The sequence below is a fragment of the Harpia harpyja genome, chromosome 11 (genome assembly GCF_026419915.1).
Source record: "Harpia harpyja isolate bHarHar1 chromosome 11, bHarHar1 primary haplotype, whole genome shotgun sequence".
In the NCBI taxonomy this organism is placed as follows: Eukaryota; Metazoa; Chordata; class Aves; order Accipitriformes; family Accipitridae; genus Harpia; species Harpia harpyja.
In genome coordinates, this window is record NC_068950.1 from 10,272,520 (window position 1) to 10,296,958 (window position 24,439).

The 24,439-nt window shown below is 42.0% G+C and overlaps 1 protein-coding gene across 5 annotated transcripts in view; it reads right to left on the reverse strand.

Annotated features, from left to right (window-relative positions):
• Positions 1-3,272: 3,272 nt before the first annotated feature.
• Positions 3,273-24,439, reverse strand: part of FAM20B (FAM20B glycosaminoglycan xylosylkinase) — a 28,818-nt gene continuing 7,651 nt past the window's right edge. For 4 of the 5 annotated variants that reach the window (XM_052801331.1, XM_052801330.1, XM_052801332.1 and 1 more), the window contains 7 exons: positions 23,017-23,547; positions 20,188-20,274; positions 17,613-17,722; positions 15,218-15,389; positions 11,171-11,362; positions 8,827-8,886; positions 3,273-7,063 (listed from right to left, as the gene is read on the reverse strand). In XM_052801331.1, coding sequence (XP_052657291.1) covers positions 6,832-7,063; positions 8,827-8,886; positions 11,171-11,362; positions 15,218-15,389; positions 17,613-17,722; positions 20,188-20,274; positions 23,017-23,393 — 1,230 coding nt within the window. In that variant the 5' untranslated portion in view covers positions 23,394-23,547 and the 3' untranslated portion in view covers positions 3,273-6,831. The remainder of the gene's footprint in view (positions 7,064-8,826; positions 8,887-11,170; positions 11,363-15,217; positions 15,390-17,612; positions 17,723-20,187; positions 20,275-23,016; positions 23,548-24,439) is intronic. The other variant, XM_052801335.1, reaches the window with a different exon arrangement.

Sequence of the window (24,439 nt, forward strand, 5' to 3'; positions counted from 1 at the left end):
ATGCAAAGCCTGGCTTTGATTTTGGAAACAGGTACACACACAAACGCAGCTGTGGGGGGAGGTGAAAAGTGGATAAGCCCCATATAACTTGCATTCTACCTTAAGCTGCACCCACTGCTGGCTTACTGTAAGAGACTAACACCACTGCAAGTTACTGAGCATCAGGACAAGTCAACCCACAAGTTACCGAACTGAGAGGAGGCCAAGATGCTTTGGACATGGAAAGAATTTCAAGGTTATCCCACTTGCTCAGAAAAATAAAAATAAGACAGACACTAAATGCACTTCATCCGGTCTGGCAATTCACTCGTTCAGGTGGATGGGGAGTGGGATCCGTCACCGCCAAGGCATGGAGTGGAGCATATCACCATCTACAGGTGGCTATAAATATTACACATCAGCATTAAAGATCCTGGTATTAACATAATTGCCCCCTCCAGCTTCAAAAACAGTGAGGCTAAAAACTTAACACCGGTTGCAATAACTTAAACAGAACTAAAAGCAGTGCACATTAAAAAAAAATCAATTAAAAATCGAACTCACTGTAGCCATAGCAAATTAAACTGCTACCAGGCTTTCTGAAAACTAGTTGAAGCATCTGAATTGAGCATTTATATACATTTATAAAAAAATTCATAGCTGTAACATTCAAACTCTACCCTCCCGGGGCTAAGTGCCTGAGCTGAAAAGAGCTTATCAAAAGGGACAGAATTCATAAAAAAAATAGATGCTTCCATGTTCCAAAGGAAAAAAAGCACATTCTGAAAGATAAAACAACTTGACTGTTCAACACCACAGCAGCTCCATGGTGCTACAGCGTAATTCCTGGGACATCAGCTTTGCTCAAATGCGGCACGCCATAAGAGCTAGAGGGGAAAATAAAAACAGTTGTGTAGTAACCTGCCAACTATACCATTTGACCTGGCTCTGAGGCTACTAAGGCACTGAAGTGTGTGTGTGGGGGGGGAGTGCCAGGAAATCCACCCCCCTGACCAACTCCCTTTGCAGGGCCTTAGGGAGGAAATTATCCCCATGGACTGGACGGGAAGCTGCAGGAGACTGGAAGAGATCCTAGTGCACTACAGTGAGGAGAACTCGCTCATAGCTGACTTGGGAAGGATGGGGCTCAGAAGCACAGCAGTCAATGCCCTAGTACAGCTTGCTGGGATTATATCCCCCTCCCTTTTTCTTCTTTTTTTTTTTTTTTTTTGGCTTCCTCTGATGAATCTCAAACACTCACTATAGTATTTGTTAATCCTCAGTTAACAGTCTTGCTGGAGAAGGTAGCTGCAGGGAGCCACTAGGAGACGATACTAGTAGACGATCCTAGGATGCATAGCTTTTCACTTCATGACTGGTTATTCCAAAGCAGTCCTGGTGAGCAGCAACCACCTGACTATAAAGCCATGATTTCGGGTCAAGTCAGGTCTTACAGTGCAGGTATCATCTAAAAAGAAAGAAAAAACAGCGCCACGAAAATGTGCTTATATCTGGCTTATTCAGCACCCCTAACACAACTCGGTACAAACACACGCAGAGGGAGCCTTGCAATCCTGGATTTTATAGTACAGGCTGTATCTGCCAGACAGGGAAATACTGTGCATCCATCCTTTTATGGGTTTTCCAGTTTCCATACAGCAATTCCTTCTGCACATCCATAGATGAACTCTGACAGAAGGCAGGAGGAGGAAGACAGTCTCTCTCCAGCAGCTCAGTATAACACAGCTATGGATTAGATCATTAAATAAAAGGAAGATCTACAATAAAGGATATAAGGGGAGAACTTTCCCCTCCTTCCTTTAGTTTTTTTCCCCACAAAGTCCTATCCCCAGTCTCTTAAAAATGTTGACAGACTCCACAAATTAAAAACAACAGAGCACCAGTCCCACACTTGGGATATATGAACTAAGAACTTCTTTTCATTTCTAATTTTCAGAATCAATAAAACTTTGTAGGGAAATAATTGGAAAGAAATTCAGGGCAAGCGCTAATTTTCAAAGCCCTTTGGCTCTCCATTGGCTCAAAGTTGTTTCTGTTCATCCTTCTGTAAAATTATGTTCACTACATAATCAGAAACACTTTAAAATCTTCCAGTTGTATGAATTCTCACCCTGTTACTAAGGCCAACCACTCCAAAATTACACAGCAGTAATACAAGGTGCTTGTAAAACCAGCTCTCAAAACTAGCTATTTCAGCCTCTCAAAACTTAAAAGCATCTGTAGTTTCTGCAAGTTCCTGAACTGCTTATATGCAAGCAAGAATCCTGTCCTGCTCCCTGAGCCAACTGGCACCTCAAAAATAGAGATGGAGGATACGAAAAATTGTCACCACACAATGCCTGGAGCCGAAAAACCACCAGAACACCCCCCCACCCCACCCCCCCAAACCTCCAAAATAACCTCCCCAAAACAGTTCTTAGAAAATTCAGCAATGCCAAAGTCTGAAGTTTCAACTGAGAAACTCTAGTTTTAAAAAAAGCAGGTGCTTTTCGTCATTTCACACCACCACACTGATGCTACAGGCCAGGTCAAAGCCCATTCCTGCATTTCCAGGAGCGGCACAGTGCCTTGGCAGTTTTGGGTGTCCTGTCCCCACGAGCCATACGGGGGCTGGCAGCAGCTCATGCAGTCCTCAGAAGTACACAGCAGCTCTCAGTGGCTTCCTTGGCTTCTGGGTGCCTGATATTCAGAACTGTGAGCATCACCTCCTACCTCTGAAAACCTCATTGCAGTGGGTTATTAAGAAAACAAGCTCTGATACAGCCAGATTAAACCCCTGCGCTCTGTGGAAACAGATTTTGATGGCTGTTTACTTGCCCCCTCTTGTAAAAGGGCTTCAATAAAAGCTTAGAAAAGCTAACCATGAGCACCTGCCAACTCTACATAAAACTCTTGCCAACTCAATATACCTCCCTCGCCATGTAACAAAGCCAACCTACTGGGACAGAAACAAGAAATCAGCCTAGGTGCTTGGCAGATGCAGGGCCACAGGACGCACTTTCAAAGGCTGTCTGAAGACCACTTAAAGCTAGGTGTGTTCTTCTTCTGTATCACCTTGGGACACTCTTCTTAAACACATCTTTCCTTACCAACAAGGCTCTTGCAAGCAACCTACACATTTGACTCCATTCTTGGAAATACATGACTGGAATAAATGCCATTGATAACTATTAGTGGAGGAATAACCATGAAACATCAGTAATATAGCACTTCAAACATTCAGCCCACCACATGTTGGAACGAGAGAGAGAGAGAGAGAGAGAGAGAGAGACTTAAACAATCCATCAATGTTGCTTTATTAAAATCTTTATTCACACAATTTTGCTTTATGCAGAATCTGACCCTGGGGGATACAAGTACAAAGTCATGATTGCATTCTGTTTTCTTATTAGCAACCTCCATTTGTGCAGCTGCTCCCAGGGGCAATCCTCTGACAGCTCCAAGAGGGGTGTCTGTTTCGAGCATCTCGCTCCAGCTGCCACAGCAAATAAATTACCTTCTCAATAAATCAGTATTTTTCAGTTGAAGTTTGTTTGGCAAGACACACTCCAGTTCATTAGCTGCTGGAAGAGGAGCCAACTTCAGTGTCTCCTCCAGCCCGGCTGCTGACTTAAGAAGGAGGAGACAAATAGCAGATGGCTGATGATGCTCTCTTTTTAATTAGTTCTTGATTTCTGTGCTTCAAGCGCTCTGATACTACTAATATCCACAACACAACCATTTTGTAACATCTGGAGCCAGCAGATTACAGTGTGCACAGTGAACAAGAATTAGAAGGTGTCATGAAAACCTCATCGACAGAGCACAGCACCTGCCTCACAAATCACACTATTTTTCAGAGATTCAAGCAGACCCTGTTCGTATGTGAATGCTGCTTCTTATTTCCTTTGCAATGGTTACAATTTAAAATTCCTCAGGGTTCTGTATGCAAGCAAAACAATGATCACTGCCAAAATGCCAGAGATTATCACAAGGCCAAAACCAGATCTTTCTGATTTTGGGTAAGAGAGGAATTTATTCTTCTTTCCTGCTGCAGAATACCAAGCTCCAGTGGTGTTTACAGTTAACAGAAACATCAATATGACAAAAAAAAGAAGAAAAAAGCGCAACCGTTTCTTGCTTCCTCCTACTGACAATGCCAGACTTCATGCCCTTTGTTCACAAGTAAACCAATACTCTGCTTTAAATCTTTGACATTCATACCGGGGGAAAACTTTTCCCCAGGTTCCATCTGATGGCAAAGGCTTCAGCTTAGAGCCCCGTGAACAAGCAATGCATAAGTCCTGAACACTAATTCATAAAGACAGAAAGATTTTTTTTTTAATCCATTATTAAATTGAATAAATGATCAAGAGTGATCATAGAGAAATCAAAACATCAAATTTTGGTAGATCCTTCCCAAAATATTAAGTGCTCATGACTAAGCTCAAAGAGAAGAACAGGCTTTTAAAAATGCTACAAGCCACTACCATGTGCTTCACTGTCTCCCCTTTGTGTAAATCATCTTAAATTTCCTGGGAAACGGTTTATGCCAAAATGCCTCAGTATGAACCTATTCTGCTTTAGAATAAAAGCATTCACTAACCACCGAACTGCTGCCCATGGTACCTCCCAAAAACATCTCGCTCAACCACTGAAATCTGACTGCCAGCCAAGCGACAGGCCAGCTCGGGCCCTGGGCAATCCCTGCGTGGCTCCTGCCCACGCTCACCGTCAGCTGAGCACACTCGCTTCTGCCCTAAGGGAACCCGCAATGCACTATCCACGTCAGTGGGTTAAACTCACCGAAGGACCGCGGCTTCTAAAGCATGTGTTATATTACCAAGTACAGCAATAAACGGGCACTAGCTTAACACCAGTGTCCTAAAAGCTGGCTCTGTGTTACAGTCCTGACTAGTAACACCAATAAATAACTCCAGATCCCATCCTGACTCTGGGGTGGGTCTGGGATGTGGCCGAGTCCAGAAGAGATCTAGAAGAACATAAAATTCAATTTCAGGCAAGCAGTTGCATTCTACTTTCAAGATACTCTGCTCATGCAATGACAAAAAAGACTTCAACAAAATCAAACTGCGTTTTTAGAATAAACTCTCACTAACACCTCTTTGATCAGGTATGGCAGCAGGAGCAAGAACAGAAAACAGCTCTTTATCTGCCCGCCACATTACTGCAGAGCTAGAAAGATTGACAGACAAATCAAGGAAAAGGTCTTAAACTGACATTTTGCTGCTCTTGCTCACAAGTCCAATAATACATCATCACTTTGGGAAGCAAGCTCTTTTCTTACTTCTAAGGACCATACTATCTGAACTGAAAATCGATGCAAAGCTGTTAAATTTGGAAACGTAATGATGAAGCTGCTTCCCTTCTGGAGACAGAGATTCAGACCTACCACAAGTGTGACAAGTTTTATGGCCACAAACTCATCCACAGTGCAGGCTGACGCAGTGCTGAAGGATGACAGGACTAGCAGAAGACAAGTGCTACGAGTCTGCCCTGAAAAGCCAACTTAGACCTCCTCTCCCCTACCTATGGCAAACCCCTTAGGAGCGAGGACCCCAGAACATCGCAGCGGGGGTTGAAGGAAGCAGCTGGGGAAGGCAGCAAACCTACTGGAAGTGCTCACAGCTTCAGAGCTCAGCCACAATAGCCAGGCCAGGTAAACGGTGGGACTGAAAAACTGCTGGTGTTCCACAAAACAGCAGCACTGAGCTGTGGTTACAATATCAAGCAGCAGGAAGCTCTCTCCAAACGAGACGAAGAAGAAAGAGCTCAGCTCAGGGTTCTTGCCATTCTTCAGGGCCTTGCCCACAGCTGTTGGTTACTGGGAAGTCCAGCAATACACCTCTCCTTTCCCCAGTGCAACGCGCCCAGATTCCCCACATTAAACAGGGCATTCGGTAAGCAGCATGACCTCACTAAACGGAACCTGCTTCCAAGGACAGATTCTGTCCTCCTCCTCAGCTACAATATAATGAAAATTTGGTTAATATGGACACAGGACTGCAAGGATATTTTCTCTAGTCAGACCTTGCCAGATTCCTTAAAAATGGAAAACAGTGACAGGACATGTGGAAACTAACTTTAACCCCTTAATTACAAGTGCTGTATAACCACCCTGTCCTCCCCTAAATCTCCAACCCTGTGGATAAATGTTTGATAGGACTTCAGCAAAAACACTGAAGCATTATCACATATGAGGCAAACCCCTTTCCCAACCTTTTATCAAGGAAAAGTCAACTGAGCAGCAGAGGTCCCCTCTGCCACCCCTAATGGCATTCAGAAGAACATCTCACCCCCGGGGGGGTGGCACAACTCTTCAGTCTAATAATTATTTTATTCACCACTTCCTCTTTCTCTAAAGAAGCAGTAAAATACCTAACCAGCTCACAGCTGATTATGTACAACCCTGAATCAGACAAAAACTCATAAGAGTATACATGGGGAAGAGAAGGGGAGAGGATCGTACTGTTCATCTCCATTTGTTCCCTCTAGATTCAGTTCACAAATTAGTGTCTGTATTCCACACACTTCCACCAACACCAAGAGCCATTTTTATCCAGTGCAATGTCCACTGCCGGCAATGGACACACCACAACAGCCAAGATGCCATTATGGGTACTGAGCCGACCAAGGCTCCAACTTCCCACCTCTCGCTGCTGTCAGCCCAAGGTAAAAGCCAGTGTCACCTCTGTTTCTCTGGCTCGGAAGCTTTCCTGTTCATTTCAGTCCATCTTGGCCACAGCCTTCCTGAACTGATTGTGCTGTTTTTCTATCACTTTTTTGTTTGTTTGTTTTTAAAAAAGGAGTTTCGTCTGTGTTCCACTACAATTACAAATGAGACAGAGTCATCCTGTCTTCCACCAGCACAACATCTGGCCCAAACTGGTCTGTGCACTGCTTCACTGTAGCCAGAATGCTGAGAAGCCGCTGGTCTAGGGCATCCAGATGATGGTCAGACAGCACTGGTGAGATGGGGTCATGCGACATAGCAGTTTTTAAGGCAGACTTCAGTACTCCGTTCTTCAGATAATTGAGTCTGTTCCAGGTAGAAACCCGGATGCTGCAAAAGAAAGAAACAAAACACGTCATCGTACCACTGTCCAGCTGAAGTCCCATCAGCAATACCAAAGCCAACCTCTTGAGGGAGCCTGTTACATCATGATTTCATCTAAACAGAATGCAGTCTTATCACAAAAGTGGTTTGGGGATGGGAGGGTCCAGGTATAACTGCATTATAAGCAATATCTAAGTGAAACTTGAAAACTGAAGGTGAAGAAGAAAGAACCTAATGTGACATAATTCTTACGTTACACAGAAACACTTTCAACTGCTAGCAAGGAAGTTCTTCAGTCCTGAGGCCTCCCAGACACAGTTTGAAAAGAAAGAAAACTAACAGTCTGGCTGTTAATTAAAAAACAAAACTCATGTTACCTCAGGAAGAGCACCACTGACCAACAATTAATCACAAAGGACAAAATTCAGTTGACTGAACTTCCACAGAATGTGAACATAGCAGTGATCTTTCTGCTTCATTGGCCATTAAGCTTGTTCATGTCGGCCCATCTCAACTGTCTTGTTCTGTGAAGTCTCTTGGGATTCTCCCCCAAACTTTTGTGTTTTAGCACCACCGGTCTAAACTCTTGGTTTTTGATGGCCTCCAAAGAAAACAGCAATATAAGCAAGTGTTGTAACAAACCTATAGTTAAAACAATTATGCATATGAATTCTTATATGGCATTTGCCTGGTATCAGAAAGAAAGGATAACTGAAAAGCAGGAAACTGCAAAGTCTCCTACATAAACTTCTCTTCTGGTTGCATTTGGGAGAATATAGGTGAGAAAGACTCTGGAAGATCCTCATAAAGCCGGAAATTAAACATGCATCTAAAACTAATGTAGGAAAACTAAAGAATTTGAAAATCATTTAGTTTAACTGTTCTCCATATGAAGTCTAAAGGATCTTGCAGAATGGAGGCCAGGTGTACTGTAGCATGCATAGAGCCTTGCTTAGTGCAGGCAGGGGGTGAGAGCTCAGGCTTTCTGCAGAGTTCCCAGGTTTCACAGGCCCCAAGGAATTTGGGAGCCAGAACCCTCCAAGGACAGGCTCAAGGAACTCTCAACTAAATGCTTAATTTGGAAGGTTTAAAGGAGTTAATGTTATCTTGAAGTAACAGATACAGGAAATAGATATATCAGTATTTTTCTTCCTGGTACTTTTATCTATTTGTTAATGAGAAGTGGCAATGGCCTGGTGAGAGAGCAGCCACAGAAAACAGGAATTAACAAGTCACAGCCTCTAAAAATAAAATTAACGAAACCACAGCTCACAAGGCCAAAGCAGAAACAAAATCCTGCAAAAACCTACGAACTTCACTTTGAAAGAAGCACCCTGAGCAGTGCTACAGTCTTATTTAGAAACAACATTTGGAAATGAAGGTAGTTAAGTTGCCAGACACGTTGAGTCCTTAGTTTGTATAAAGGAGAACTCAAACTGTGATGTGAACTTTTATTCAGCGGGAGCTGGATGGAGACAGCTGCAGATGCAAAGTACCTGTCATACTAAGGATAGATTTGAACCAGTGACCTGGAGGCAAGACTACTTCCTACAGTCCACCGTCTGATGTACTACCTTAATAAAAATGTATTTCTCAGCTTCTTGAGCAGTGACAATACATTAAACAAACATACTACCTCAAAAAATTAAAGCACTATGTACCTGAGAGAACATCTTCTGGTTACCCGAAGGCTTCAAACTTAATTATATTGCAAACCTAAGGGCAGCAATTGCATAAGTCAAGTCAACAGCATCCTGCATTTCACTTACATGCAGCACTGATAGAGAGGAGCCAAGATGCTTCTTTCATCCAGGGCAGGGTTTCCAAAGCTGAAAAGCAAAATTAAAACCAAGTGAACCAGTTGAACTCCTAATGTTGTTCTCAACACCAAGAGATTTGTAAAGAATTCAAAAAGATCAATACTAGGCAATTTCATGCTCCAGCAGATCAAATAATTTCAATTAAAATATGAACAGGCCATGACCAATTACAGATATAACTCTCAACAACATCACCTAATGTACCAGGTAAACAGAAGCAACACCAGCATACCTAGTTCTTTATCAGACCAAGGCACCTTAGAAATGAACTTCAGAGGAGTTTAGCAATTGAGCTCATCTTGTGAAGCATGGGAAAGGAATAATTGGTATTCTGGAAACAGAGAGCAGGAGCTTTGCCTGTCTGACACAGCTGGACAGGGAATGAATGAAATAGCACCCATGTGCTGTTTTAGATGGCCAAGCTTAGATCAACAGTTCAACTAACAAGGTGATCAGCTTTAACATTTCATGATCACACTTTCTAAGGGAGGCCTGCCAAAAAGATTTCATAGTATTTCAAGCTTCAACTAAACACATGCCTTTTTTTTTTTTTTTTTATAGTTTCACTCTCCTTATAATACTGTTTTCAACGAAGAACTTTCCCCTCGATAAAGATAACTTACTCTAGGAGTCTGGCGTTACTCTTTTCAAATAATTCTGTTATTAATAGCTTTAAAACTGGAACAGGCTCCTCAGGGAAGTGGTCATGGCACCAAGGAGCGTCTGGATGATGCTCTTAGTCATATGGTTTAGTTTTAGGTAGTCCTGCGAGGAGCAGGGATTTGGACTCCACGATCCTTATGGGACCCTTCCAACTTGAGATCTTCTATGATTCTATGAAAAAACTGTCCCCCTATCCCTTATCTCAAAGGAGCTGAAAGAACTTTACTTAAGCTTTCAAGAAAACAATTTACTTCTGGGCCTGCAAAGCCCCACTGGAAATGTTTTCCTAACGTTATAAGCATGTACCACCATAATGAAAGGTCTGACATGACCTTCAACTATTGTATTCACTTCCAGTGACTAATAGATTAGTGGCTTCCTCCTAGCACATTGCCAGAGCACTATAGAAAGACAGTTTTTGCCAAGTTCACCTAAAGCAGTCTGAAAGCAGCAATAATTAAGCAGTCCCAAGGTGGAATGCATCCTGCTGACAAAACAGAAGGAGTGTTACTGAATGGGCTGATGCATAAAGACAAAATACTCAACTCAGCCACTGCAGACAAATTAGAAACAAAGGAAGGAATCCACTACACAAAAGGCAAATGGCAAAAGAAATGGTAATTCCAAGCCTTCCAAGGATCTGTCTAGACCAGAGGTCTCAACTGCTGTGTACACTTCGTACAAGTGGTATGCAAAGCCACTGCAGAGCAGAGCCTCACACAGAAACTACCAGAGCTTAACCATCCGCAGAAGGGGAAACTCACTGCCACTGCAGATGGTAGTGCCCATCAGCAAAAAACCTTTGGAGTCTCTGGACTAAATCATGAGAAAGTAGAATAGGTTATTTCTGTTTTTAAGAAAAATTAAGCAAATTGTTATGATTTAAACAAGGCTGTATCTTCAATAGGATTTTTATCTTAAACTATACCAGCCAATATACAAAAACTCTTGCAAAGAGAGAACAACAGTTAAACACATACAGATAGTAAAGTTTGGCCTCAAGAAGGACTTCTCATCAGCTCCTCTCAGTTACTACATGCTTCATTTTTGTTTCAATAATAGTTAATGTCCACACTCAGGACACCGTCATATTTTGCTCTCAGTATCAGTTCTATCTCCATTTTGAACTTCTAACCTTTAAAGCCAGAGTAGACATAACCAGAAGGCAGGGAATGCCAAATTATTCAGAGACACATTTTGAAAGGATCTACTTTTACTATGGCACTAATACTCACTGGTAAATAATAAATCACAAGTTTTTAATCTTCCATTAATTAAAAGCATAAAACAGAGGAGCTTTTCTGGGGACAGGAGAAGAGAAGGAAGCAAACCTTTGAAAGTTGCTTGGGAAAAAAGGTCGTACTGTGCTAATTTGGGAATTTCTGTAGTTTGAGTAAGACTTTGCCCAAAGCAGTCATAGTATTTAGAGTACAGAGTAAGCACCACAGCCTTTGAAGGTCCCTAATAATTGGTGAGTAACTTCTGATAAGAAGGAAAGCTTTGGATTTTTAGCACAAAAGGTATTAATGAAAAAATTAGTGAGAGAAAGAAAACAGAGAGATACAGAGCAGATAAATGTATGCCCTTGTGCTTGCCACTGCCTGGCCACCAGGATTTCCCTTACCCTCACCTTTTGGCATTATCCAGGAGGATGAGCATACTGGCTCCTTCATCATCCTGGAAACTCTCATAGTGATGCCGATCAGCATTCCCAATCAAATAGTCAAAGATGGCGGTGTCAATGATATCAAGGAGACGAGGGCCTGAGTCATATGGTGAAGTCTTTTTCACAGCATCACAATAACTTTCGTCATACTCCCACCTGTGGGCCGTCAAAAGAAACGAAATCAAATCTTCAAGGAACACTCCATCATTGCACAGCAACAGTATTCATAGCTGCCCCTTTATTCACTTATGAGTGCATAAAGAAAAGGTAAGCGCAGCAGCCAAGGCTATATAAAGAAGAAAGAGCTACACAGAAGTGTTTTATTGAAAGAGTAAATCCTGTATTAACACCCTAGCATATGGAGCAAGCTATAGTTTCAGTGCAAGGTTACTGTATTGGCTTTGTGTGGCAAGGTTTTGGTAGCGGGGGGGGTTACAGGGGTGGCTTCTGTAAGAAGCTGCTGGAAGCTTCCCCTGTGTCCAACAGAGCCAATACCAGCCGGCTCTGAGACGGACCCGCCGCCGGCCAAGGCCGAGCCAATCAGCGATAGTGGTAACGCCTCTGTGATAACATTTTTAAGAAGGGAAAAAAAATTGGGACAGACGGGAAACGGCAGCCGGAGAGAGGAGTGAGAACATGTAAGAGAAACAACCCTGCGGACACCAAGGTCAGTGAAGAAGGAGGGGGAGGAGATGCTCCAGGCACCGGAGCAGAGATTCCCCTGCAGCCCGTGGGGAAGACCATGGTGAGGCAGGCTGTCGCCCTGCAGCCCATGGAGGTCCACGGTGGAGCAGATATCCACCTGCAGCCCGTGGAGGACCCCACGCCAATGCAGGTGGGTTCCCAAAGGGGGCTGTGACCCCATGGGAACCCTGCGCTGGAGCAGGCTCCTGGCAGGACCTGCAGATCTGTGGAGAGAGGAGCCCACGGAGCAGGTTTTCTGGCAGGACTTGTGACCCCGTGGGGGACCCACGCTGGAGCAGTCTGTGCCTGAAGGACTGCACCCCGTGGAAGGAACACACACTGGAGCAGTTTGTGAAGAACTGCAGCCCGTGAGAAGGACCCACGTTGGAGAAGTTCGTGGAGGACTGTCTCCCGTGGGAGGGACCCCACGCTGGAGCAGGGGAAGAGTGTGATGAGTCCTCCCCCTGAGGAGGATGAAGCGGCAGAAAATAACGTGTGATGAACTGACCGTAAACCCCATTCCCCGTCCCCCTGTGCCGCTGGGGGGGGGGGGGGGGGGGGGGGTGTTGGTAGAGAATCCAGGAGTGAAGTTGTGCCCGGGAAGAAGGGAGGGGTGGAGGGAAGGTGTTCTGAGATTTGGTTTTATTTCTCATTACCCTACTCTGGTTGATTTGTAATAAATTGAGTTAATTTTCCCCAAGCTGAGTCTGTTTTGCCCATGACAGTAATTGGTGAGTGATCTCTCCTGTCCTTATCTCGACCCACAAGCTCTTTGTTATATTTTCTCTCCCCTGTCCAGCTGAGGAGGGGGAGTGACAGAATGGCTTTGGTGGGCACCTGGCATCCAGCCAGGGTCAACCCACCACAGTTACACATCATCTTCCTACAGAAAACAAGGTTGAGTTTGCTTCCTCACTGCTCACAAGTCAGCAGCAGCTGGGCTGCCTCACAGCAAGATTACTGTTGTGACTTGCCTCCCTTAACTTCCTAACTAAGGATTTCAAGTACCAGGTCTATTTCTATTGCCTTGACCTACTTCCATCAGTCTTGCTTTCCAGCGATCCTCTTAATTTTCTCTTTCTAATGCAAATCACCTCATCACGGTTACTAATGACCTCCTCTGTCCTGAGGAGAAGGGCCTCATATGTGTTCATTCTCCTTCATTCACAGTTGTCTCTTTCCTCCCCACTTTCTTTTCAGACTATCTCAGCTTCTTCTCCACTGGCAAGACTTCAAGCCTCCCTTTTCTCTCCTCTCCTTCTACACGTAACCTAGGCATGTACTTCCAGTCTCATAACATGGATGTCATGTCTCAATTCGCCAAAGCTAGGATTTTTAATTTTCTCATTTTCTTCTTTACAGTTTTCAAAGCTGTTCAACACCACCACCAAAACAGCCAAATCTCTAGTGTATATCCTTTCCATCTGTCAACCTAAATAGCAAGTACATCTATAACATCTTCCATGTAAGGACTGAAACAATCCTTCACAAAATAGAAGTTAAGTTGGAAATGCCTTAAACCATCTGTGACTTGGAAACAGAAATGGAGGAAACACAAGCTGGAGAGACTCGCTGACATGCTCAAAATTGCAGAGAGTCATAAAAGCAGGGAGAAGATCAGAATTTAACTAGTAGAACTGCCACATACCCCACCTCATCTTCTAGAGGTCTGGAGCCTAAGCTCCCACTATCCCATCTTTCCTCCAGTTATCCAAATCAGAGTAGCCAAAAATTTATCTTCTCAATGTTTTTGTTGACACATCACACACACTCCTCAAATGCTGTCTCCAGTTCCCTCTTTCTTTTGCATCAAGGTCCAACTCATATTCAACTTACAGCACAAATCCACAAGGCAAAGTCTCAGAACGTACTCATCCTTGTACTGGATACATTTCTTTTATGCTACATCCCTCTCCCCCTCAAGTGTTTCTCTTTCTCTCATTTTCCTTTAGATCAGTACTTAATCTCCCTGCTACAATTTTTCAGATATACTATGCTCCCTCTTTTCATTTTCCATTCAGTCTTCCAAGATAGACCTTTCTCCAACATTTATTTCTGATCATTTATATTGTATTAGCATAGGACTTCAAAGGTCAGGGATTTTACCTATTACATGTCCATTAAAAATTATGTACACTAATGTGACTATATGAATTATGTTCAAAAGGTCAACTCAGAACAGAGTAGAAGCAGCTAGATCAGGAAAAAATTCCTACAGAGTTATTTTTCCATAATTACCAGACACAGAAAAAGGAGAGCATGACATCTAGAATGTTTAATTCTCCTGATGCTCGCAAAGTGAAAAGCGCAACACAACAAGGTGCAAGACAGAACCATGCAATCACATCTGAACAAGGCAAGAGCAACTGAGTTTAAAATACAGCAAATATCAAATCAGCATAGGTACCAGGCTAAATGCCTGTGTAAGTAGGCAGTTTGTGATGAAAAACAGTCTCTCAAAAAAAGAAACACTTCCAAGAAATTCAGTCCATTCATTACTGCAATTTACCATGTACTAAATACAGCTGATTTTGACCTGTTGAAAAGGAGAGAACATCTGCTGCTCAAAAATCAAACTGTACATTTAATACTCTAAAACAATTCAATGAAGCCTTTGGATGAGATTCTTTCTGAGAACAATTGCATCATTGGAAATCAGTGGCTATTTTAGATCAAGAACTAAAAATCTCTTCCTAGTCACTTGTCCACGACACAGACTTGGACTCCTCCAACCCAAATACTCAGACATGTTATGTCTATTGTACAAGATTGCTAGATCCCATGTTTGTCCTTCTCTGAAAGCATTCTTCAGATGCTGAGCATGGTCACCAAATACTGATGGTATTCAAAGCAAAGAACTTTTCAGTGCCCACTTACTTAAGCTAAACCAGCTCCACAACTCTTGAAACAAACTACAAGGACCGTGAAATCAGGTCTGGCAGAAAATAGCACAGTGCTACCATATTTTAGTGGGCCACAGAGAGACACAGTGTCAACAGAAGGTCTAGTGGCACAAGAGAAGAGTCTTGGTTTGCCCAGAGCCAAGATTTTCAGAGCTTGGAGTGACTGCATGGTGGAGTTCTGTTCCAGGCAAGAAGTAGGAAAAGGACAGCACTTAGTATTGTGGAAAACAATGAAGATTTCTTTCTTGCTCATTTTAATTTAAATCTCATCCTAGACTTCTTGACTTCTACTGTTATATCATGAAAACTGTCGGCAAAACCCTAAGTTTTGAAAACACTTGCTCCTTAATTAGCCACTGTGTTGCAAGGGTAATTCTAGCAGAAATTATCATGTATAAAGAATAACCCTATCATGTTCTTATACCTGGCAAGTTTGCCTTCACGGTAAGTCCTACCCCATGGGTGCCGATGTTTCTGAAGAGGCCAGACATCTGGTAGCCACAGAGTCACTGACCCCTCCATGATGTCCCCGTCTGCACAAGCTGGTTCTGTTTCCCGACAATAGTAGCACTTCCCATAGAAGCAAGTGTTATTACCTAAAAAAAAAAAAAAAAAAAAAAAAGAGGGATCAAAAGAGCAGAACTTAATCCAAGAGATGCCAACTGAAATGGAGGAGCATACTGTTGCAGCAGAGCCTTCCCTGCAATAGGATTTCACTGCACTTGACCTCATGCTTCCTATCTCTTGAGAGGGAGAGGCTCAAAAGAGATTAAACAGACATCTGTTCATTCAAAGCAACATTAAAGACTAATATTCAAAGCAGAGAGTAATTATATTTTCTCATGTTTTTATCACACTGAGAGTTAATACAACATTGCACTATCAACAAGTTTTTCTGATCCCTTCCTAGTCCTTAGGACCTTGACTTTGCAACCTTAGCACTGCTTGTTTTTTAAAATTTCACACTTCATGCGTCAGATTTCCCATTTTTTTGAAAAAGTTGACCAAAAAGGGACAAGTGAAAAAAGACTAAGCAGAACTCAAATTAATTTGGAGCCCTGAGACCTGCCACACGTCTCAGTTACTTGAGCTGACTGAGCAGGGGAAACACAAACAAGCTGTCATTCTTATATGATCTAGGAATGCAGATCGGTCAAGTTTCATGAGTGTCTTCTGACAGAGAGGAACGATGAAACCCTGCAGTCTTTAGTCCATTAAGGCCTATGTAGCCGGTAGCATAAAGTAATGTGCATAGCCTAGATTAACATTTTTAGCTTAAGCTTTTCTATTTCACCCTTCCAACCTGCCTTTGCTTGACCCTTGCCAAGTTAATTCCAGTTCCACACTCACAGATGTTCTTCCAAAATATTCAACTATGTGTCACTTCCTTGTGATTCCACCTATTTCCTGTCCCTTCTTCCTTTGGCACCATATCCAATAACCTCCCCAAACCAGGCCCAGCGCACTGAAAGACGTCTTTTTCACTTTCCACCCTCACACATCACAATCCCTTAGCCAGCCAGTGCTCCTTTGCAGTCCTCCAACCAGACCCAGCTCTTGTGCTCCCACTACCCCAGTCAGACAATGTGAGGACATCAGAGAGATGATCATTAACAGCATAGAGCTTGCAGCAGACCAGATCTCTTATTTGTAAGGAAAGTGCTGCAAGTCTCTCTTCCTATCCGTGGCCTGCAGCAGGTCTAGTGAGAGACAGAATTCTTTGAGATTCTAGCTGCAACTCTAGCAAATCTGCACTAAGTATGCATAAATTATCTTTTCTTCAAAACCTCAGAAACTTAGTCAAATTGGGGTTGACAAGAGATCACAACCTTCTCCCCACATCCACCCATTTCTTTGGTTCATGCTCTGCAGAACAGGCAGTTCCAAGGAATCTAAGGAAAGGCAATAAAAATTTCTGGAGCCATACTTTTCAAGTCAGCATTTCTGCTAGAAAACTGCTTAGTTATCTTGGCTGAAATTAGAAAAAGTCAAGTCTGCCTGAGGCAGACACCCAATCTGAATGCAAAAAGAGCTTGGCAAAGCAGAGCTACTCTCATCTGAGTTACACCTTATAACTGAAAGTGTTAGGCAAACATAGTAGGTGAGATTACCGACAGTGCTTTTAATAGAAATATACACAGGCACACATATTTACCAGCTGTAATGAGCAATCATCTCTACTGTCGTCTTATTAGGGGAAAAAAAAAAAAAAAAAAAGAGTAATAATTAGATATTTTATGAAAGCCTGAAGGAGTTAAGGCTGCAGCATAAGTCATTTCTTGGTGCTTACTGACCACCTGGTAGGAGGTCACATTAATAATTCCCATTAAGTGTCCTTCATGGCATTATTACCGTAAACAACGTACGGAAGTTCTGACACATGTAGTTATGAATGCTCAGCAGACTGATGTAGCACGAACAACATCTAATACCAACTGACACATCAGCTCTATAAATTATCCCAAATCACCACTGTTGTTCGCATTAAATACAATTTCATTTTTTTCCTTTCAGGTCTAATCATAGACTTTTCTAACCACCTCTGACAACAGAGAGAAAATTCTTACTCCAAAAAAATCCCATCTGTAACAGCAGCATGAGAGAAGACAGAGAAGTTACAGAGGAAAAACTACTTGGAGAAAATCAAGTCCTCCTCCCCCGCCAAATGGGGTTATACAAGCATTATGACCTCTCTTGGCACAGAAAGAGACTTACCAGCTTCCTGTATGATAGTTAACCGTTCCGTAACCCCATGGCTCTTTTTCCCCATTAAACACATTTTTCTTTACTGGCCTGCACAATCCATGGAATCCACTTACCCACAGCCATGAAGGTACCCAGAAGCTGCTCTGTGGCTACTGGTTTGATCTCTGTACGTAGATTCACAAACCTGCCAACAACCAGTGGAGCTCGTCGGAAACCTAGAATTCTAATTTGGGATGAAAAAACATGACATGAGAATTTGCAACACAGGCAGCAGTTCTAAATTAAACAAAACAAAACAAACCCACAGTCCTTGTGCCATTGTCTGAACTTGAGATGACTAAGACCAAAGAATAAAGTTGGAACCCTGCAGCAACCTCCTCTATTCTCCAAGGCAAAATAAGGAAACTCCTTTTTCTTAAATGCCTGGATGTTAAACTTGCTTTATAAGCCATCAGTGACACTCCTTTATTAGAGCATTTGCAGCAGAGCAACACAGGATGCACCATGCTCCAACTCTCAGAAATCAGATCTCATACCAGAAATATCCATCATCTGTCTTGTGTACAGGCTGAAGCATTAACCATATGACCTTTGGGCTGGTCACCTGGAAAGATCATTTATAATTTGTGGGAATTACTATCTATTAAAATGTTATATTTAAGCCCAATTCAATTATACTTGAAAGTAAACAATCTAGGAGTTATTTTATTTGGCGTGAGCGGGGAGGAAGAGAGAATGGTAGAACAAAACTGAATGCCTGAAGTGTCTGGAAAAAAAAGAGAGGTGGGAAAAATAATTATAAAACTTGCAGTCACAAGATCCAGGTTCCACTCCCATGTCTGCCATAGTCTTTTCTCTGTGACCACAAATGACTTGGGCATTTCTAGCGGACTTTTAAAAGTGCTTAAAGGAGGAGTACAAACATCAGTACAATGTCAGCCCCAACTCTCTTAGTGTGCTTTTGATACCCTGCTGGTAGTCTTTGCATCTTGGAAAAAGAGACTGAAAGGGGACTGTCCCTTCTGAAAAGGGACAATCTACATTGCATAGAAATACTGGGAGAGTCACTCTAACAGCTGCAAAGTGTCTTTTTTTTTTTTTTTTTTTTAGATATTCAACAAGTAAGTCCCCTTCCATAAGTATAAAATACCTCTAAGAAAGGGCAACACAAAATGTCTGCCTGAACAAATCATGTATGCATAAAGACAAAATTCATAGCCAATAGAGAGTGTTATGTACAGCTTGAGAAAATGTGGGGGTTCCAAGTAAATAAGCACAAAGCTTAGATCTGGAAAACCTCTCCCTCTATTTTCAGACCCACAGCTGAAAGGCCACTATCCTGGACAGCACAGCCTCCCCATTAGGGGTAAACATACAACATGATTCAGATCCTTCTTGAAACAATGGCATCCTTGGACAAAATATGTAAGTGTCACCATCCAAAACAAAGGTACATGCTAAAGTTTTGTGGGCAGGTAGCTTCTGCTAGGTATTCCTGAAGAATATAGAGGTGCATATTCACAAAGAGAGGATAAAGGCCAGAGAAACAAGCACAAACCCACAACCAAATAGACAGCAAGGAATAGCTAAGAAAAAGGGGTTTGGACACTGGAAAGAGGCTTTAAATGTGGCTTTACAAGGTTTGATCACTGCTTTTTCAGGGAAACTGAAAACTGTATGTTTCTTGAAAGCACGAATGGACAACAGACATCTGGCTACATCATCTATTTTTTGGTCTTAAAATACCCTGATTTTGGCCCACCACCTCAAGATTACAACAGCAGCAATGGGTATTACACAACCAAACCTTCCTAGAATTACTAATTTCCATTGCCTGTGCTATGAGTTCCACAGATGAATAAGGACTAACAAACATATCTTTTACCACCTATGAATTCAGTCACAGTGATGAGCCTCTTATGTACTGAGAAACCTCAGTTTAAGTCCAACTGTTCTGTTTTTTATATTTGTCCCTCCTTATTCCCTTTCCCAAGATTTTAAGTCTTATTTAAGAATTTTTCACATCTTTAATTATCTTCAGAGATCTTCTCCAAAGTGCCAACGTAGTCCTCTTACAATGAGGAGACCAAGACTGTGCTCATTTATTCTAGATGAAACTGCACCTCTAACAGTATTTTGTAACTATTGACATTCAGTGTTTGGTATTTTCTGTCCCATTCTTTATATGTCCTGTAACTTTGTTTTTCTTCTGGTAATTGTACCTCCAGCTCAGGTCCACAAAACCACCTGGGTACCCCGAATACAATTACTATACATGAATAGCTGTTTTTCCTCTAGGATGCACTGATTCATATTTAGTCTAGACATTAGACTTAACTTTTTAGTGTACTGGACATTAACTTAGCATATACATTCAGCATTTCACACTCTTCCACAGGATTTGGCTAACCTCTTTCTTCCATTTAATATGAAGTATCAGTGGTTTCAGTGCTCATTCTCCCTTTCAATTTTTTCACAAAAAATCTTAAGTGTTCAAATCTTGCACAGATCTTTGAAATGCAGTTTCACAAAAAAAAGCTAACTTTTACTTTTGCCTTCAATGTGGTATATTGGCAGGTTAGAAATAGCTTACATCTGAGGTGTATTCTTCAAGGAACTCCTTTTTCCTCAACTCTGAAAAAGCATTTACCAGAGACAACAAAACCAGGTAACCCAGTAATTCCATACCTATCCAAGTGAAAGGCTGCCACTTCTGCGTTGTGTCTGTCATAGCCAGCGTATGGTTCTCCTTCCACTACATAATCCCTGGCATATCTGTAATTGAAGTCAGTCAAATATTCATGCAGGATTTCCATCAATTTTGCTGTTCAGAGTAACAAGTGCAATAACAGTGCTATGTTAAACAGACTCTGGGTCACTTTCAAAATGATTGCCAATGGGAGAGAGAAAAAATATTAATGAGATTAAACAGCATACAGACTGTTGAAATAGTACATAAAGAGGAAAGGTCGGTAACGTACAGTGGTCTCAAGAGCTTGGGAAGCGGTGCCCATTCAAACTAATGAGTTTTAATTCAACCATATGCCAAGTCACATCTAAGAACAAAGAGCACAGACCCAGCTACAGAACAGGGCACTATTTATACTGGAAAGCAGCAACTCCACAAATGATTTTGGGGTTAGAATGGATTGTAGATTAACATGAAAATACAATCTGATATTGTGGAAGAAATGCCAAATGCAATCTTTAGTAGCTAGAAAATCAGCAAGCGTGAACCTGAGGACAATACTGGATATAAAAAGACCCTTTATTCTGGTGGAGAAAAGATGTAATGAACAGCAAGAAATAGAAATTAGACACTCATTACAACAACAATGGTATATTATGATGAAGTGGTGGGCTTTTTTCCCCTTTTTTTCTTTTTTAATAGATGTTACTTACATTGTGAAGGCAAACACAAGTTTTTGAGACTCATGACATTTGAATCAGATCTAGATACTGCTTAAAAAGCATGCTTCAGATAAGCATAAAATACCACAATCAATACCGAGCAAATGGGTGAAATGCAATACATGTTCAAATAAAGTAAGGCCAAATTAGATTACCTATTTTCTCATTTCCATCTATGTATCAAATTGTGTAAACTGGATTATTTCCAACAGACTTGGGGTTCAAGCAGTAGCAGCAACAGTGTAAGAGAAGCCACAGTGCTCTACTTTGATGTTTTAACCCTGCTCAGAGAAGATCTGGGGCAAGGTAACAGTCCATTTCACCAGTCTGAGCAAATGCTTTAGCTTCTCTGCAAGGCAGCTCAAAAGAGAATTAACCAATGCAGGATGGTATGGAGTTTTTGGGAGGAGGATCTGACAGATTCCTGCCAAATTGGAACTTACACCAAACAAGCATCTTATTTCACATAAACCACTGGCATATTATGGTAGCAACTATTAATCAATAGCAACTTAGGCTGGATTTCAAGTAATTTTGAAATGAGACGGCTAACCCTCAGAACATGTCCTCTAAGTCAGGTCTTTTGGATGTACTTACAGCAGGTTTTTGAAAACATGGTCACATTTTGAAAGCTGCAGAGCTAAAACCTATTGGTAAAACACAATCAAATTATTGCTTCCATGCACAGCAGGCATCTAGTCCTTTCTAGAGCAAAGGTAACAAGAGAATTCATTCTTTCCCAACCAGTTAAGTTTTCTCAAAAAGGTTTTTAGCAGTAACTTTGACATATCTGTCAGGTCAAAAGCTAGTTAAATAGACTATCTTGCAATGACAGAACAAGACTCTACCTACAAGCCTAGCTATTTAGCAGTCACAAACAGAACATGGGTCTACCGGTATGGCTAGGGCCATACCATCTAGCAGTCCTATAAACATTCCCAGCTGCACATGTCCTTGATGGAGCACAGTCACTGTGTTCACCTGCACAGACATTCCATTATGGGAATGTAATTTAATGCTTGGTGAAACGCTTTACAGCACTCACTTATACATAAAGCATTATAGAAACGCCATGTCTTGTTACTGCATTTATTGGATGAGCCGGCTGTTGCACCACCAAGACATCTGTGTGCAAGGTTCACACTGTTTAAACGCAGCCTAGCCCCACAGTCAAGCTCCAGCTAGACTAGTAATTGACCATACAGAAACAGGACTGTGAATTCAAGAAGCGGAGGGCAGATTTTTTTTCTCATTCTCTAATCATTCATTAACATGACAGAAAAACTGCATGCTTGCTCAACCAATATACTTTGGAGAGAGATGTACTCACTCTGTGATGACAACACTTTACATTTGCAGGGCACTCCCTCAGAACACACCTGCCTTACTTTTTTTACATCTTTCTTCTCCTTTTCCCTGAAGGCAAACAGTTCAAAAAGCTTTACAGACATGCACAAGACTCTTCATAAATGTTCAATCATGTCAATTTTCCCTGCGGATCACGGTAAACAGAGGCCACACCAAGGAAGTATCACTACCCACCCATTCTTACATTGCTCCTCCACTAGTCACTATCGGCAGACAGGAAATTCAGGGGCTTTAACTCTGACCTACCAAGCCATTTTTACAGTCTTCATGCAGTTACACCAGACACCCAGATCTACTTTTAAGACCACTGTCAACTTTCACTCCCTCCCTCTTCTTGAACTGCATTCTCTCATGGCAGTTTGACATGACCCTTACTCAGAAAGAGTAGGCAAGACTTGTCTTCACACTGCCAGAACGTGCACTTCCACAATGAGAAAGACACTGCTCAGAAACATCAGGTTTAACCAACATTCCCTCAGGACTGATCACAGTGATTATTCTTTTAACCTCAAGACAGGCTGTTTCGAGCATCAAAACTATACAGCCTGAGAGACAGTTGGCTCAACAACCTCATGTTACTAGAGCACCAGCAAGGCTCTGTACTGTCTCACAAATAACAGAATGGCCTTTCCATTTACATGTAAATTTGCAACTTAAACATTAATGCAACAACATGGAGATTAAAAAAAATATATACATAAAGCAGTTATTAATTCAGTCATTGAAGGCAATATTTACCTCTTGGGTTTGAAGACAACCTTCTGTCCTCCTTCAAGTATTAGCAAAGCTTTCAGCTGGGTTCCCTTGTATCCCACATCAGCTTTTATTATTTTCTTTGTTGTCATGGCATGCATAACAGCCCCTAGCTCAGGCGTCTCCTCAGGATACACCTCCCGGGGCACCACCCATTGGGACGCAATCTCCCAAGGGGACTGCAATGTATGGTCAAGTCGGGGGTCCAGTTCTACATGGAGGCTTGCCATCATACGGTGAAAGGCGCGCTGGTCCTCCCGGTTAGCAGCTGAGGTGTCCAAGTTGTCAATGAGGAAAACTTTTGTGAAAATGAAGATGACAAGGAGGATGGCCAACAGCACAACTCGCTGCTTTAGCTTCATGGTGACCTTCAACCCTTCTCCCCTGACCCTTTCTTCCAAGCGTTACAGGAAGTCTACTGGAGATCAGGGCGAGGAAGGGGATGTTAGTTAATGAATTTCATTCATAACTTGCATTGTGAAAGAGCTATCACCACTGAAGCATCTTCTGGTACCCCTAAAAATTAACAAAACACAAACTTACAAAACTGCATTCCTGCAGATCCCACCAAACTCAAAATCAAGTTTATTCTTGGAACACAAGTTTGCATTTATGTACACTTGTACCCTAAAGCCCAAACATTTCTGTTAAAACACATGGGGTTTGCTGTCTTCCTGTAGCCTTTCAGTAATCTGCACAGAAGGGGAAACTGCCTGATAGCATCTCTACACAGCTGAAATCATAACAGCTATAACTAACATGGGCAAGACTTTTGCAGAGAATTGTAGTTTAAGCTGATGGCTCCAGTTTCAGAAACACTTTCCCATTAGTAAGAGAACCTATGACCTCTGGTTTCCTAAAGATTTGTCCCTTAAGAGCAAGCTCCCAGGTAAATTTCCTGACATCTGACAACTGGTGAGAACAGCTGCACAGCCTACTCTCCTGAAGGTACAAGACATAAGGACAGAATAGACTTAATTTATTTATCGCCTTTCATTTGCTGCCACTATCATTTACCCATCTTTCTTCCATTCTTTTAAAAAAAAAAAAAAAAAAAAGAGAGAAGGGAAAAAGGGGGGGGACATCTTTACTTCCTTGCGGTTAAATATGTATCTTCTGCAGTCAACTGTAAAACCAATAACCACAGAAAATCCACAAAATATGTGTAATCTCAACACCAAATTAACAAGAAAAAAAAAACCCAAACATCAATACTGCGTCTTCTCAGAAACCTCACCTACAACACAGTTGAAGCCACATCTGTGTTTCTGTACTTACAATGGGCTGCAAGACGTCTCACCCCTCAACAAGCCTTTGCCAGTACAGCGTTAGCATGTAAGGACAACATAACACAGTTAATCACCTGTATTTCAATTGTATGGACAGAAATTACCTTTATAATATTAGT